Below are 16,383 nucleotides of genomic sequence, written 5' to 3'. Positions count from 1 at the left end.
AACATCAGATCTTCATATCTGAGCAGCTAATATTTGTTACTTTTCAGAAACTGCAGCTTTTATTTCAGCTTTTTTTTTAACAGAGACTCATTAATTTAATTATCAGTGTGGTTTGTGTAATTCACATTTTTACAGAACAAACACAAACCGCCCTTTCAGAAAATAACTGTTTCTTAAAAATTAAAAAAAAGATTTTTAATCACAAATTAAATGTGCAATTTTCACACATTTCTCTGTGTTTGTACCACTAATTTTATTTACTTTATTTATATTTCAGTATTTCTGTGGTTGTAATAAAATGCCCTCACTGTAAATTAAACTCATTCATCAAATAAATAAATACTTTTGTTGGTCAATAATTCTGAATTATTTTGTGTTCGTTGATCCGTTTCTTTCAGGCTTTTAACAGTTTTTCATGAACGCACCAGATAGATCACGTCACCCTTCAGGCCATAGCACATGCGCAGTCTGAGTCACTACAAAGCAGCCAATTGCGTGTGGGGGAGAGCACAGCGATATTTGCACGAGGCAGCGTTCTTCGGGAAGATCTAAACTCGACGTTGATTGGTTAAACCAACGTTATTTTAAAAATGTAGGAAGCTCCGAGAGGCGGGAAAAAACAGGATTAATGAAATATTTAAAAATAAAAATGGGTGTGAAGTGAACCTGATGAAACAGAGCGGCTTCACGGGGGGTGCGCATGCTCAGACAGAAAACCAGCCCAAACAGGAAGCAGAGAAGAAAATACAATAAAAATATGAAGATATCTGAACAGAACGACGTCCTTCCATTGATTAATGCTTCAGTCTTAATTATTATTTCTCTCGTGTTTATCACAGTCTAAGCTGCACAGATTACAGGCTGAACTCCTCAGAGCTGCAGTTTCTGGAAACATTCATTCATACATGCTAAACACAGATTTACTGACCTCAGACCAGTTCACACCAAGCATGAACTGTAACACTGGCTTCAGTGGTCTGTTGTGGACACAATACCTTATTGATCCTAAAGGCTGGGCTGAGGATGTAGAGCAGGTCACCTACTAATCGGAAGGCTGGCGGTTCAATTCCTGGCTGCTCTGGGCTGCATGCCAAAGTGTCTTTGGGCAAGATACTGAACCTCAAGTTGCTCTCTGACACAAGTGTGAATGTTGGAGTGTGAATGTGTGTGAATGTCAGGCAATAAAAAGCACTGAGCTTAGTTACACATGGAAGTGCTTGTGTGAATGCAGACATGTTGTATCAGCTCAGAGTAGAAAAGCGTTATATAAGAACATTTACTGCAGTTTTAAACATGCAGTCAGTCAAAAGTCTGCAAATCATGCTCAGTTTAAAGCTTAATGGCTGATCAGAGGTCAGATATCTGTCTTATATTAGACTCTGAGCAGGGACAAGAGGAGAGTGAGGCTGAAAATGTAAACTTACACTGAAACTCGCCGTAGTGATGGTACGTCTTGTGCCGAAGCCCCGAGGCCTGTACCGAGCAAAGGGGGCGTGTCCAAACGAAGCCTGTGTCGAGGCCCGTATCGTTTTCGAGATAATCACGTGACTGCTTCATTATGTGATTGGAGTTGTTGGAAAAGACGTGGGAAACAGTCTGATCCACTGTTACAGCCGCATAATCAGAAGCTCCTGTACAAATTAGAGCTTCAGTTTCAGCAGCCCCGCTTCTTCAGTCTTCTGTGAGTGTTTTCTAGGGCTGTGGAAGTTATACCAGAAAGAATGACCCAACATTTTCAGTTGTTTTTGTTCCTGAATATAAATTAATAAAGCACCTCCACCTCCACTCAAGCACTTCCTGTAACTGTTTATCCACAAACACACCATATACTGTCTCTATACTCTACTATATATAGTTTTGACGTATACGTGTGTGTGTGTAATTCTGTATATATGTAATATATTTTATTAATATACCACAATCAACATAGATTTATTTAATTTGGCTTACAATTTTTTTAAAAACCTTTATTTTACCCGGTAAAATGTTTGAGAACTCGTTCTCATTTACAAACATGACCTGGCCAAGAGGCCCCAATTGAATCAGGTCCATTTTTTATTTATTTACTTATGTCTGTCAGTTTTCACAATCAGAATGATGATCTCAGTGCGTTTAATGTACCAAACATATTTGCTTTTACAAGAAGAGCTCTATAAGTTTTCTATAATCTATTCTTGTTAAGCATATTTTATTTTATTTATTCCAATGGAGATTTTGACAAAATTGCATAATTAGGCTAAAAGATCCTCGAGCCAACATGTAACAGAACAGCAAGGATGCTATACAGCAAATGTCCAGCAGGTGTCAGCACTCCTAAATGAGCTGTTAAATGGGGTTTCGTGTGATCAGGCTTTTGGCGAGTCAGTTGGCCGGAAAGACTCGACACCTTCACGGGGCATCATTATACCATCACTACTCGTCCGATATGATGAAGTTAAAGTTGTGGAGGCCCATCAGGCTGCTCCACAGCACTGAGGAAATTAAACATGCTGAATCACTTTATTCCACTCACCAGTCTGAAGTTTCCAGGAATCAATGTGGAGAACCTGAGACAGCTGTTAAAGCAGGCTCAGCAGCATCAGTCATGTGTTTGTGGTGTTTTACTGTAGTGTGTGTCCTCCGAGGTGTTTTGTGTATTTATTGTGTGTGATTAATGCTCTCTGCAGACCAGCTCAGGCTGTGAATGCTGTGGCGTGTTGCCTTCTCACAGAAGCCTCAATACGAAAAGAAAAAACGTACCCTTTCCTGATTGGACGATTACACTTACGCTCAGCCTGGCCAATGAGCGAGCAGCTGGTGATTACATAAACACGGGTATCTCAGCACGAGCAGCATTATCCGGTAATCGCAGAAAGATGTCAGGACGCGGTAAAAGTGGAAAGAAATTGAGACAAACATTAGAGGTTGTTTATGATGTGGTTTTATGTGGTGATTTTAATACTATAACTGAGGAAAAAGATAGAATTGCTGCTACACCTTTCAAAGCATCTTGTGAAGGAAATCTTTTGATCAAAGTGTCTCTGAAGCTTCTCTCAGAGACACTTATAGGATCTTAAATCCACACAGTGTACATTTCACCAGATTTGACTCAAAAACCCAAACGAGAATAGACAGAATATATGTCTCTTCTCAAATTCAAGTTTTTCATTATGAAACAATATTTTCTGATTGGTCAGACCACATGCTGGTCAAAGTTAGGATTACGTGTCGCTCAAATCATTAAAAAAGTTATTGTAAATTAAATACTAAATGTCTTATGGATATAGATCTGATAACGGAATTAAAGGTGGAAGTTCAAAGGATTTCACAACTGAGAGTTTTGGTCAAATCTGATCTTGAATTATGGGATTTATTAAAAACTAGATTGAAGGATTTCTTCAAATTTAAATGTCGTGAAATAAACCATGTTAAAATTTTAGAATATAATGAATATGTTAATAAATATATAAAATTGAAATGTATAAAAACAAGAACTGAAGCAGAGGAACATGATTTGAATGATTTGAAGACTAATATAGATCTGATAAATAATGAATTATTATATAATATGCAAAAATCTACTGGATGTAATGAAAATTGTAACATCAATTATGTAATTTCTTTAGTCAGAAGAGGCGTAGCAGCAATTTTATCACTGCGATCAAAGATCTTACAGGTAAAATATTTTATGAAGAAAATGATAAAAGAATAATTATTAGGCAGAGCTGTGTGTCCATGTTTTTACCCTCAGATAAAGAAGCTGTTGAATCCTTACTTGAAGTGGTCTCCCCCTTTGATAATACAATCTTTTCTTCATTGATAGGAGAAATTAAGAAGGATGAAGTTATAGCAGCCATTAATCAATTAAATATTAATAAATCCCCAGGTCCTGACGGCCTCCCTGCTGAATTTTATAAACTATATTTAGAAGATGTAATTAAACTTTTAACCTCAGCACTGAACGATGGTGTACAAAAAGAAAAATTAAGTGATTCCTTTTATCAAGGAATTATGTGTTTATTATATAAGAAAGGGGATAAATGTGATTTAAACAATTATAGACAACTAACTTTAATGAATGTTGATTATAAAATACTGGCAAAAATTATAATGAATAGATTTAATGATATATTAGATCAAATAATTGATAAAGAACAAACCTGTGGCATTAGAGGTCGTCAAATGTGGGATAACTTGTGCACCTTGAGAGAGGTTGTATATGCCGGTAAAGATACAGATTTCTACATTCTCGGTCTGGATCAGAGGAAAACCTTTGACTTTGTCTCACACACCTGTCTGTGGGCAGTGATGAGGAAATATGGGATCCATGAAGAGTTTGTTAAAATGCTCCAACTGTTATATAAAAGATCTATAGTGCAAATAAAGGTTAACGGGACCTTGAGTGAACCATTTGAGATTTCCCGTGGAGTGAAGCAAGGGTGTCCTTTAAGTGCAGCATTATATGTATTAGCCATCAGTCCTTTATTAAAAATAATTAATAAAGATCCTCATTTTAAAGGCTGTATGCTTGATGAGACACATAAAGGGATTGCCATGGCTTATGCAGATGATGTCACTGTAATTATAAAAAATCAAGAAGAACTAGAGAGATTAAATGATACCTCAAACAGTACGAATCAGCATCTGGAGCCATGCTGAACAAGGACAAAACTGAAGGTGTGTGGATAGAAGCTTAAACAGGCCCATCATAGACATCCAGGTTAGGAATGAAATCAAAGTCTTAGGAATATGGATTACTGGAAACGATAGTTGCCACACAAATTGGTTAAAGAAGAAGTCTTAAAATGGGAAAATAAAAACACTAATTATAAAGCACGCATTAAAATTGTTAAAACTCACATCATTTCTAAACTTCTTTTTCTTGCCACTGTGTTTCCTCCCCCACACAAAGTCATTATGACACTTAGTAAATTGTGTGTAAAACTGATATGGGGAACAAACCATGAGGTAACACAAAGAATATTGAAGTATAAAAATAAAAGAAATGGTGGTTTGGGAGCAACAGATCTGAGCATTAAAATCCCATTTATTAAAAACATCTGCAATGAACAGAAGAGCTTTTTGGATTAAAGGAACTGAAAATCAGTGGATGAAACTGAGAGGAAGAGCAAAGATCTGGTGCTCCCTTTTATAAACTCATGTTTGGAGATTTTATTACTAATTGGGATTATTTTAAATATAAACTGGAATACTTTAAGTACAAAGCAAATCTATGACATAATTAATGAAAAAAACAATGGGGAACCGATAAAATATAAATATGTGAATAATGATGAAATCTCTCAAATTATTAGAAATGTAAATGAAAAAACTATTTCAGAAAACCTAAGAGATCCTGTTTGGCTCATTTCTGTTGGCAGACTTCCTGTTAGAGCAGTTGTACAGTGGAGCTGTTATGTCACCACAAAGAAATGTCCTAATAATTGTGATGAAGATGAAACCCTGCAGCATTTCCTCCTGGATGTTACCGAACAACAGAAATAAGAAGTAAAATGGTCGATGTCGGGTTTGATGTAGATATTAATGAGAGGTCTGTAATGTATGGATTATTTAAAGAAAGAAGGATCGATATTAAAAGAAAGTTGTTTTGGTTAATTATGTGCATAATCAATACCCACATTTGGAAAACAAGAACCAAGACAGTTACTGAACAAAAAATGATTAACAGTGATGTTTTTAGGAATATTATCGTGGATCTGAGGAGGAGGAAAACTATTGGACAGACGAATAACAGCCCCCTCCCTTGGAATATTTTAAAGATATAAAAAAAAAAATGTAATGAGGAATATGTAATGTGAATTCATGTTGTTGTGTTTTATTGTGATGTGGTTGTTTGCCAAATACTTCTGAATAAAGGCTTAAAAAAAAAAAAAAGTAAAAGTGGAAAAACCAGAGCCAAGGCAAAGAGCCGGACTGCAGTTCCCGGTGGGCCGTGTCCACAGGCTGCTGAGGAAGGGGAACTACGCGGAGCGTGTGGGAGCTGGAGCCCCGGTGTACCTGGCGGCTGTGCTCGAATACCTGAAAGCTGAGATCCTGGAGCCGGCTGGAAACGCTGCCCGGGACAAGAAGAAGACCAGGATCATCCCCCGCCACCTGCAGCTGGCCGTGCGCAACGACGAGGAGCTCAACAAGCTGCTGGGCGGAGTGACCATCGCTCAGGGCGGTGTGCTGCCCAACATCCAGGCGGTGCTGCTGCCCAAGAAGACCGAGAAGGCAAAGTAAGGCTCCGGAAGAAGCTCCAGCAGATGAAACGGCTCCTTTAAGAGCCACACACTTCACTACAGAGCCGTATTCCTCTTTATAGGTCACTACACTAAATTCCATTTGTAAATTATACTGTATATTATCAATCACTATGTACTGTTCATCATCATCAATCAACACACGCCTGCCCACCCTAGAAGACACTTACACTCCTCTGTCCCTCCGGAAGGATTTAATTTGATCATAAATAGATTAAATTTAGGACAACATGTACAATTTTGTTGTTGCACCTAAAATATGCTTTTTACTTTCACTTTTTTTTTACTAAGAGCAACTGTTCAAGTGGCGCGCCGCAATCTCATTGTGTATATTTGTATATGCAGTGACAAAATAATCTCGCAGTACTGTACATGTTGCATTGGGGAACCCCACAATCTGTCCTGATTTACAGGAAAAAAAGCCGTGGGTTTAATAATGGTGAATAAAACAGTTCAGGCTGCAGATACACGCAGGACCTAAACTCAGTGTTATCACAGTATGGAGCGGGCTGTGCGGGCAAATGGACTATAAACAGGTTTCATCTAGAAGGAAATGAATACGTTAAAGGACCTGCTGCTCCGTGAGAATGTTTGTGGCTCTTAAAAGAGCCGTTGTGTTTTAACACTGATCTCAGGTCAGTTTAAGCCCTCTCTCCGCGGATGCGGCGGGCCAGCTGGATGTCTTTGGGCATGATGGTGACCCTCTTGGCGTGGATGGCGCACAGGTTGGTGTCCTCGAACAGGCCGACCAGGTAAGCCTCGCTGGCCTCCTGCAGAGCCATGACGGCGGAGCTCTGGAAGCGTAGGTCGGTCTTGAAGTCCTGAGCGATCTCCCTGACCAGGCGCTGGAAGGGCAGCTTGCGGATCAGCAGCTCGGTGGATTTCTGGTAGCGACGGATCTCTCTGAGGGCCACGGTGCCGGGCCTGTAGCGGTGAGGCTTCTTCACTCCGCCGGTGGCCGGGGCGCTCTTACGGGCAGCTTTGGTAGCGAGCTGCTTCCTGGGAGCTTTTCCTCCGGTGGATTTACGGGCGGTCTGCTTGGTCCTGGCCATTTTACAGTTTCGGTGTGTGTGCGAACAGCGAAAGAATAAAAACCTGAGAGCAGACGGAGGTCTTATAAAGGGGGCTGCCGGAGTGAGCTCAGCGCTGATTGGGCCAGATACGGGGGCGCGCACTGGAGCTGTTCAGCTATTGGAGGAAAAATTTGAAAATTCAAAATGAAGCGCCAAAGGGAGAGGGAGGGGCTTACAGCTGCTGAAGGTCAGGTTTTTATCAGGCAAAGATTTCAACGTTTCTGAACATTTTTTATTTACGAAAAAAATATTTCAAAATGTGTGTAAACCTTTCTACACACTTCAAACTAAAATAAAAGCTCAGTAATTTTTTTAATAGAATTATTTAAAAATTTAATTTGAAAATAATGAACCATCTCCATATAGTTGATATTTTGGATCAGCAGCAGGTAAACCAAGAAAATCAAACCCGAGTTTATATTCACTGATTTTTTTTAAAATAAATCATCAGCTGGTCAGTTAATATCAAATGCATCAATAGTATATAAGTAAGAGTACCAGTGACGCAGAATTGTACAATTTTCATTCTTTAGTTTAAATGAGCCAATGAATGAATAAACTCCTGATGTGTGAGTGTTTGTGGAACCGTCCTCTTTAATTTAAGCTCCCGGAGCCTCAGTTAAAATAAACTCCGGCTGGTTGTCCTCAGGAGAATGAAGTGTTTCTATGATCCTGTTATTGTGAGGTCACAATCATGTGATGAGCACTGAGGCCTGAATGAAGCTGCAGTCTAACTCATGAAGTGTGTAGTTACTGGTTAGTGTCAGAAACATTAAAGTATATCAGTATTAATTACATTATTATTACTACTGTTATTAAAGGCGGGTGTTATCAGCGGCTGTGGGTGCGGTGAGGAGCTCTCAGCGGAGGCGGTGGTGGCTCTGAAAAGAGCCTTTGATGCACGGAGTGCTGGAGGAGGACTGCTTTACTTCTTCGCCTTCTTTGGCGCAGCCTTCTTTGCGGGCTTCTTGGCGGCTTTAGGCTTTTTAGGAGCGGCTTTCTTAGCGGCGACCTTCGGCTTCTTAGCGGCGACCTTCGGCTTCTTTGCGGCGGCCTTTTTCGGGGTCTTCTTCGCTGCTTTTTTCACAGCTTTCTTGGCCGGGGACTTCTTGGGGGTCGCTGCCTTCTTCACCGCGGGCTTCTTGGCTTTAGCGGGAGCCTTCTTAGCGGGCTTAGCGACCTTCTTTTTGGCGGGTTTTGCCGCTTTGGGCTCCTTCTTGGCGAGCTTGAAGGAGCCAGAAGCGCCCGTCCCCTTGACCTGACTCAGGACCCCTTTCTCCACCAGTTTGGCGACGGCGGTGTTGATCCGTTTGTTGGCTTTGGGGACATCTACATTTTTGGCGGCCAGGTATTTCTTGATGGCGGCCAGCGACGTCCCTTTGCGCTCCTTGGACTCGGCCACGGAGGCGACGATGAGCTTGGGGAGGCTGGGTCCCTCCTTCTTGGCCCGGGGAGCGGCCTTCTTCTTCGGGGCCTTGGCCGGAGCTTTCGCGGGTGCTGCTGCTGGAGCTTCTTCTGCCATATCTGCGCGTGCTTCTCTGAGCGTGTTGCTGGCTCGTGCGGGAGGCGGGACTTATGAAGCACATGAGAACCGTGGAGAGTGAAGCCAGCCCGCCGCGCTGCTGCCGCCTCAAACGCGGCTCCGCTTGTGTTTTCTCCGTCACATTTCGGACCTCAAACCGGCTCTAAATAAACGTTTTGAACCACCGCGTCACGGCAGCGGGGAGAAAGCACCCCGGTCTCTCGCCTGATCCCGTTTTTGTCTCTCGGGATTTCTTCAGTTACTTTCGGGAGGCTTCAAACCGCTCTGACACACCGTCACTTGGCGCAGCTCGCAGCGAACTTTCTTCACTTTTCGGCTCCTAAAGTGACCCAAAGCGGTTTGGATGAACTGTAACATCGGTGCTCCGGTTAGCGGAGACCCGTGGGGACAGAGTCCTGGCGAAACAGCGGCGGTTCTGGGGATCGTTGGGTTTTAACGGGGCAGTTTTCGGTGGAGGTAAACACACGGAGGCTGCTGGTGATCGGGCGGATATTCAGTCACAGATGATCCGCTGGGAGAGACTTCCCTTCCTCCACTCTGACTGTACACGAACGGCTTTACTCTGATATTATACTCTAATTATTATAATTATTAAACTGTTTAATGGTTAGCACAGTAAACTGCTTCCACTGAAATCCCTGCAGCAGCTACATGTTCACAGGCTCCAGCAGAGGCTTCAGCACCGTCGGTCCTCAGACCTCCATGTTCACAGGAGGTGATCCACACAGAGCTGAGGCTCTTAGCCTCACTGCTCTGATCGCTTCTTTCCAATAAACAGTTTAACTGTCTCCAGTTCATTCATGGAAACCAGAGCTGAATTTTAAACTTTCAGGTCATAGCTACATACAGTAAATTTATAATTATAGCAGATAATCCAGTTTCCATTCAAAAGTGATTTTAATGGTGGAGCTACACATAATTGATCATTTACAATCTTTTTTTCTCTGAGATTCATCCTCCACACACCTCAATTTGAGGGTCTTCACTTTTTTTCTTTTTTACATCTGATATCACATTTTCCATTAAAACAGGTTTAATTTTTATTGTTTACTTATTTTCTGAGAAGGTCCACGACCTTTCTCAATGACCCCTCCCACCCGGCGCGTCACCTGTTCGATCAGTTACCTTCTGGTAAATGATTCAGGTCAGTGAAAGGTCGCACATCCAGGCTAAGAAACAGTATCTTCTCTCTGGCCATCAGAACATTAAACACCCACTGAACTGCCCACTCACCCTGCCACATCATGTGCAATGATTCTGACTATACTCTGCATTACAAACTGCTGCTATCACTCATACACATCTATACTCATGCTCCCAATAAGTATATTTGTTATTTTGATATCTCCCCAGTTGTGTAAATAAAAATTCCTTAGCTGGGTAAATATAATTTAAACATATGTGTACAAAGTGTTTTATATGCCTCATTTATGTTTTTATATCTTATTCTATTGTGCTTTATATGCTGCACAATGGGAGAAGCACCTGTAATTTCATTATATGTGACAATAAAGCGATTCTGATTCTTAAGATTCAGTAAATAATTCTCTTTCTTTAGATTTCCTCAGTATAAAATAATCACCTGCCTTTTCTGCAGACCTCTTCTTTAAACATCTTTTAATATTCATGTTATTTGTGTTTCTTTCACTGCACTTTCTTTGTGTTGAGAATTATAATTAGAGGTCATTTACTGTGATAAGAAGGTTATTTTCCTCCAAAATACTGGGAAGAGAATAATTTTGTGTCATCATAGCAACATGCAGTTAGGGGTTAGGTGTGAATGGTGGTCTCTCTGTGTTGGCCCTGTAACAGGCTGGTGACCCGTCCAGGTGTACCCGCCTCTCACTAATAGGCTCCACCCCCCACCCCAGAAAGTGGAAGAGAATGGATGCATACCACAACTGTGGATGTGTTGTGGTTTTACAGCCACATGAGTGCATGTCTGCCATGTTGGACTTGTGATGCTGCAGTCCAGTTGGCGGCCATCCAGTCACCACCAGCTGCTACAGGGAACTGCTACTTTACAGGTTTCATATCAAATATCAAGGAGAAACCTCTGTTTCACAGCTGGATACTAAACTGCTGTCCTCTTCAGTGTGCCTCATGAAGACGTCCTGAGCCTGCATTCAAGCACATTTTCCATGAAGCGTCTGTGTTTCTGATCAGGAAGAGTCGGATCAGCAGAGACCCCACAGAGCAGTGCTGTTTGTCTCTGATGATGATTCCTCTGCTGACACAGCAGCCGGATCCACATTCACTCATATTCTAATCATTTAGAGTTCATCCACACATGAACACTAACTTGATCATGTGCGTGACCCTCTATGACACTCAATAGAGGGTCATAACCACCTCCAGGGGACTACGCCCACAGGGGTTTAAATACCTGGGTCTCTCCACCATTTGGTTGAGAACTGAAGAAGCCTTTCGGATGAGAGGTGAAACGTCTTCAAGAAACAAAAAGAAGTCCAGTCGCCTTTTTCAAGCTCCAGAGACTACTATGACCTGGATGACTGAGAATCTACACAGACATAACACAACGTTACACTGTCATTATTTATTAAAAACTAAGCTAAAACACAGAGTGAGAAACTAAATACAACTTCACTGTTTCCATGGTAATTAATAGGTAAAGTGGCAGCCAGGAGCTGGATATCAAATCCATTTGAGTAACTGATCATCAGCAATTGTGATCATCCCTATAAAAGTAGATTTTTTGGCAGTTTGCTGGTCTGCAGCCAAAGGTCAAGTGTGTTTGAACACAGTGCCCAGGAGGAGAGATCTCAGCAATGACCTTAGAGAAGCACTGCCCATCAATCTAGGAAGGGTTAAAAGGTCATTTCCAAACACTGTGAAGTCCATTATTCTGCAGTCAGAAAAATTATTCAGAAGTGGAAAACATTCAAGATGGATGCCAGTCACAGGTTCAGACCGTGCAATGCTCAGAGAGACGGCAAAAAACCAAGAGCTCTATCTTAGACTCTACAGGTCTCAGTCAGCATGTTAAAGGTTAAAGTTCATGACAGTACAATTAAAAAAAAAAAAAAAAGAAGTATAGCTTGTTTGGCAGGATTGCCAGAGGAAAGCATCTTTACTTTAAAAAAAAAACATGTCAACCTAGCTTAGGTTTGCAAAGCTGTATTTTAACAATTACTTGTGGAACAATGTCCTTTAGACAGATTAGACCAGGGGTGGGCAAACTTTTTGGCTCTGGGCCACACTGACTTTTTGAAATTTGACAGACAGGCTGGGCCAGCACCAGATGCATACACATGCCCACAACAGCGGGGATGTGTATTTTATGAAGTGCGACTCATGTTAGCTTAAAGGCCTTTACACACCGGACGCGTAAATTTCTTGTGAGTGCTTCGTGCATTAAAAACATTTTTCGGACTCGCCTGTTCTTAATGCAGCCGTTCACACACATTTCATCTGACCAATCAGAGCGCTGCATTTAGCAACATGTGAGTTCATAGCTCAAAACGCGCACGATGTACTGAATATACAGTGAAGTGGGAACAACAAACTCGGACAATTTTACCTCAGACACACAGCTACACGCTGCTCTGTATAGAGAGCCATTTCATTCAAAATGAAATAAATAAATAAATGAATAAATAAATACTGCTATTAATAAATTATTAATAAATATTCCATGAAATAAGATATTTTTTAAATTTTCATTATTATTTTTATTATCATTTTATTTTAATTTATTTCAAGATTTATTTATTCATCTATTTATTTATTTATTTATCTATTCACTTATTTATTTCATAATGGAGTTTTATTTTGTGACACTTTTATTTTGTAAAGCTATTTTACGTATTTCAGTGACTTTTATTTTTCAACCCCTTTTTTCATTTGAAGCTCTTTTTATTTCTCTGGAGCTTGAACAAAACGTGACTGGACTTTTTACCTGAAGCCCACACACACAGACCAGTATCTCCTCTGTGACTCCCACCACCCTCTGGAACACAAACTTGGGGTGATCAGGACCCTACAACACCGGGCGGAAAGTGTTCCCTCTGACGCAGAAAGGAAACTAAAGGAACACACACACATTAAGAAAACCCTCAAAACATGTGGTTACTCCAACTGGGCCTTCATGAAATCAGCTAAGAGGCACAGGAATGAAGGCCAAACTCAAACTAGAGAGAATAAGAAGAACAAGAGGAACGACATTGTCATCCCATATGTGTCAGGCTTGTCAGAGAAACTCAGAAGAATTTTCTCCAAGCATGACATCTCAGTATACTTCAAACCAAGTCACACCCTAAGACAAAAACTGGTTCATCCCAAGGACAAACCCGCCAAACACAAGATCAGCGATGTAGTGTATGCTGTTCAGTGCAGTGAAGAGTGCTCGGACCTCTACATTGGAGAAACCAAACAGCCTCTTCACAAACACACAACATAGAAGAGCCACCTCGACAGGACAAGACTCAGCTGTATGTCTGCATCTGAAGGTCAAAGGTCACTCTGTGAGGATGCCAATGTTCACATTCTGGACCGTGAAGACAGATGATTTGAAAGAGGAGTGAAAGGAGCATCTATGTCCACTGTGAACAACCATCACTGAACAGAGGAGGTGGATTACATCACCAACTTTCCCCCCCTTACAGTGCTGTCCTGAGCTCCCTCCCCAGGTCCCTCAACCCCCATTCACACCTTTGTTCAGGTGACCTCAATAGGCCACATGATACAATTGAGCAAAGTCCTAAATTGGTTTCACCCTAAACCACTGATTGAAATGAACCCCCCCCCCCCCCCCCCACTCCCTTCACACCTTGGCACATGTGTTTACATACATGAACAATAGAGGGTCATAAATACCTGGGTTTAAATACCTGGGTCTCTCCACCATTTGGTTGAGAACTGAAGAAGCCTTTGGGATGAGAGGAGGAACGTCTTCAAGAAACAAAAAGAAGTCCAGTCGCCTTTTTCAAGCTCCAGAGATACTATGACCTGGATGACTGAGAATCTACACAGACTCTTTTTATTTCATGTTCTTATATTCAAATGAGGGGGCGGAGTTTTATCTGTGGGGCGGGGCTGGTCAGGAGTGGCGGACTTGGACCAGAGCGGAGGATAGCAGCCAAAAAGTTTGAAAAATGACTGTTTCTGTGACACAAAATAAACTTTTACGATGTTTTCAGGCGAGAATGTAAATGTGTAAACCTCAAATATCAGCTCGTTTTATCAAGATATCTCTTAATTGCAAAAAGTGCTCCGCTGTTTTCGGAGCTGTCCATTGCCGCTGCTCTACCAGCAGCTCGCCTCACTAGCTGCCAGCTGACCGGGCTATGGAGGCGAGCTTTAGCCGGAGAGAACGTCCGACTGCCGGCACATCCTTTTCAAACCCCCGCTGGCTTTCACTGCTGAGTGGAAGTTAAGCACAGATATAACTCACTCAGATGATCTCTAACGGCTGATGATTGGTTTGTTTCAGTGTTTCATTTGTTCCTCAGCAAATCAGTTTGCTTGAAATTAAAGTTGGGTTTTTTGGGGGGGGTTTTTTAGGGCCTCAGAGAAAAAATCTGACAGGTACCCCAGCTTTGCAGCATGAACAGGCAGGAAACTGGAAAAACAAACAAAAAAAATCATTTATGCTATCTGCTACAGGCTGGGGTATCTGTCGGTTGGTAGTGTTTTAATACATCATTGGCCCTCTTTTTTATTTATTTTTGAGTGTGTGTGTGCTCATGCTTGCATGTCCCTGTGCACATTTCCCCATTGTGCACTCTAAAAAGTGTGACTGCGCTAAATTAATATTTGCAAAATAAATATTAGTAATTTTTTCATAAAAAAATTTGTGTGTGTAGTTTGGTATATTATGTTGATTTAATTATCTTTTAATTATTTATTAATTGGATTTTACTTATTATTCAATGAATACTTTTAGCTCAAAATTATTGAGTAGAATTTAATTATATTTTATCAGTAAGGTCAACAACGTCAAATAATTAGTAAATTCTACCCAATGGGAACTCTTTGCTTTTAACTGCCGTACACTTCCGCCCCAGCCAGAAACGGCTCCACACGACCGTTGGTTGAAGTGTGTTACTGCCCGTCGAATGCAATTTTATTCAAGGTAAGAGGCTTCAAAAGTAACACTTTATGTCTATGCTGTTCAAGCAGTTGGATATTGTATTGCTTTACCATGAGTAACCTAACAGGTTTACTGGCAGTATGTTCAATAATTCAGAGTCGTAGCTTCCACCCCCTCAACAAGCTAGCTAAAAATTGAGCGGGAAGGCACACAAGAAATGTCCTCAGTCCCCATTTATTCTGTGTTATTAACTGTTGATGATTAGTTGTGAAATTATATCATACTAACGCCGTTAATGGAGAGGTTAGTAACTAGGCTCCTACTGAGTCGGGCGAACTGTGCGCATTATAATAAACCGCGCAGACTCTGCCGTTCTCGGTCATGTGAGATATAGAGATCATAGTCGAATTATCTATATTTCCCCAGCAAATTCCAATATTTCCAACACTTTCTGTCAGTTTGGAGAAGGAGAGTGGATTAGTTTATCAAACTTTAGTTTGATAAATTAATTGGGTGCTTGGTGCCTTTCTACTTCACCAGGGCACTTAACGCAGATCTGTCTGTGGGGAAGTCGCATGACGGACAGTCGCAAGGACACACAGACAGCTCGGTATCAGCTCGGTGTTGCATATAAAACAGTTAGATATGAGGACTCTTTCCTGTTGAGCAGTTTATTCTGTGATGGTAAAACTGATCTTTTTGCAAAGTAGCCGCCAGATTCAAGTACACTCAGGTATATGGGAGCCTTAAGCTGCAGTATGTCACTTGTATTAAAAGAAAAAAAATGTTTGTTTTTTTTACATATATGTTAAAACTGTTACTATGTCGTGACAGTATAGTATGAGATAGCTAATCTGTGAATAAATCAAGCTCCTCTGCCTTCTTCCTATGGTCCCGAGGTGCATGACCAGGTGCAAGGCCAATGTGCAGGGGCGGGAACGGCGCGCGCCCCCTCACACCCGGTTCAATGCGTCAAATAAACCTAGCTTTAGGCTACCACAGAAGGCAAATGCGACCTAAATCTGCTTGTTTGCCCAAATTCAACCTGTATGAGACTTTTTCACGGAAGTCTGTACGACTCAATTCCGATGATCTGTGCTCCTTCCTTAAGGGGAAGGCACCCATTGCTGAATAAACTTTTAAATTGATCCATAGACAGTGGCGTCCATTATTACTGCCCTAAACAGAGCGATGCTGTGTGACATCAACGTTCTTCTTCTGCGTATGGAGGCCATAAATCATTCACACACTGTCTTATATTAAACTGTCACAACATTGTGACCTTATATCTGATTACAATTTGATAACATTGTAGGATTATCCTGTTATATATGTAATACATTATCATGTTGTTTATTCAAGCAGGTGATAACTGTGTGACAGTTCATCACAGGCAGACATAAATACATTTTTGTTTTCTTTCCAGATCCTAAGGAACAAAAAGTAAACATCATAACCTCTCAACTAATTAAG

General features: G+C 41.2%; 3 protein-coding genes and 1 pseudogene across 3 annotated transcripts; 2 read left to right on the top strand and 2 right to left on the bottom strand.

Annotated features, from left to right (window-relative positions):
• The window catches only part of LOC115791920 (GTPase IMAP family member 8-like), a 158,721-nt pseudogene that overhangs the window by 113,271 nt on the left and 29,067 nt on the right, over positions 1–16,383 (top strand).
• Positions 5,500–6,222, top strand: LOC115791847 (histone H2A-like). Its single transcript, XM_030746125.1, has 2 exons — positions 5,500–5,506; positions 5,876–6,222. The coding sequence occupies exons 1-2, from the start codon at positions 5,500–5,502 to the stop codon at positions 6,220–6,222; spliced, it is 354 nt and encodes a 117-aa protein (XP_030601985.1).
• LOC115791939 (histone H3) lies at positions 6,879–7,402 on the bottom strand. The gene has a single exon (XM_030746248.1). The coding sequence runs from the start codon at positions 7,292–7,294 to the stop codon at positions 6,884–6,886; it is 411 nt and encodes a 136-aa protein (XP_030602108.1). The 5' UTR covers positions 7,295–7,402; the 3' UTR covers positions 6,879–6,883.
• LOC115791943 (histone H1-like) lies at positions 7,602–8,852 on the bottom strand. Its single transcript, XM_030746253.1, has one exon. It carries the CDS (start codon positions 8,835–8,837, stop codon positions 8,241–8,243), a length of 597 nt encoding a protein of 198 aa, XP_030602113.1. The 5' UTR covers positions 8,838–8,852; the 3' UTR covers positions 7,602–8,240.

This window comes from Archocentrus centrarchus, chromosome 14, assembly GCF_007364275.1.
Source record: "Archocentrus centrarchus isolate MPI-CPG fArcCen1 chromosome 14, fArcCen1, whole genome shotgun sequence".
NCBI classification, from domain to species: Eukaryota; Metazoa; Chordata; class Actinopteri; order Cichliformes; family Cichlidae; genus Archocentrus; species Archocentrus centrarchus.
This window is presented reverse-complemented; position numbering and strand designations above follow the sequence as displayed.

What these genes read in the sequence shown, in the direction of transcription:
- LOC115791939 (XM_030746248.1), bottom strand. Translation starts at nt 7,294, where the DNA reads ATGGCCAGGACCAAGCAGACCGCCCGTAAATCCACCGGAGGAAAAGCT.
- LOC115791943 (XM_030746253.1), bottom strand. Translation starts at nt 8,837, where the DNA reads ATGGCAGAAGAAGCTCCAGCAGCAGCACCCGCGAAAGCTCCGGCCAAG.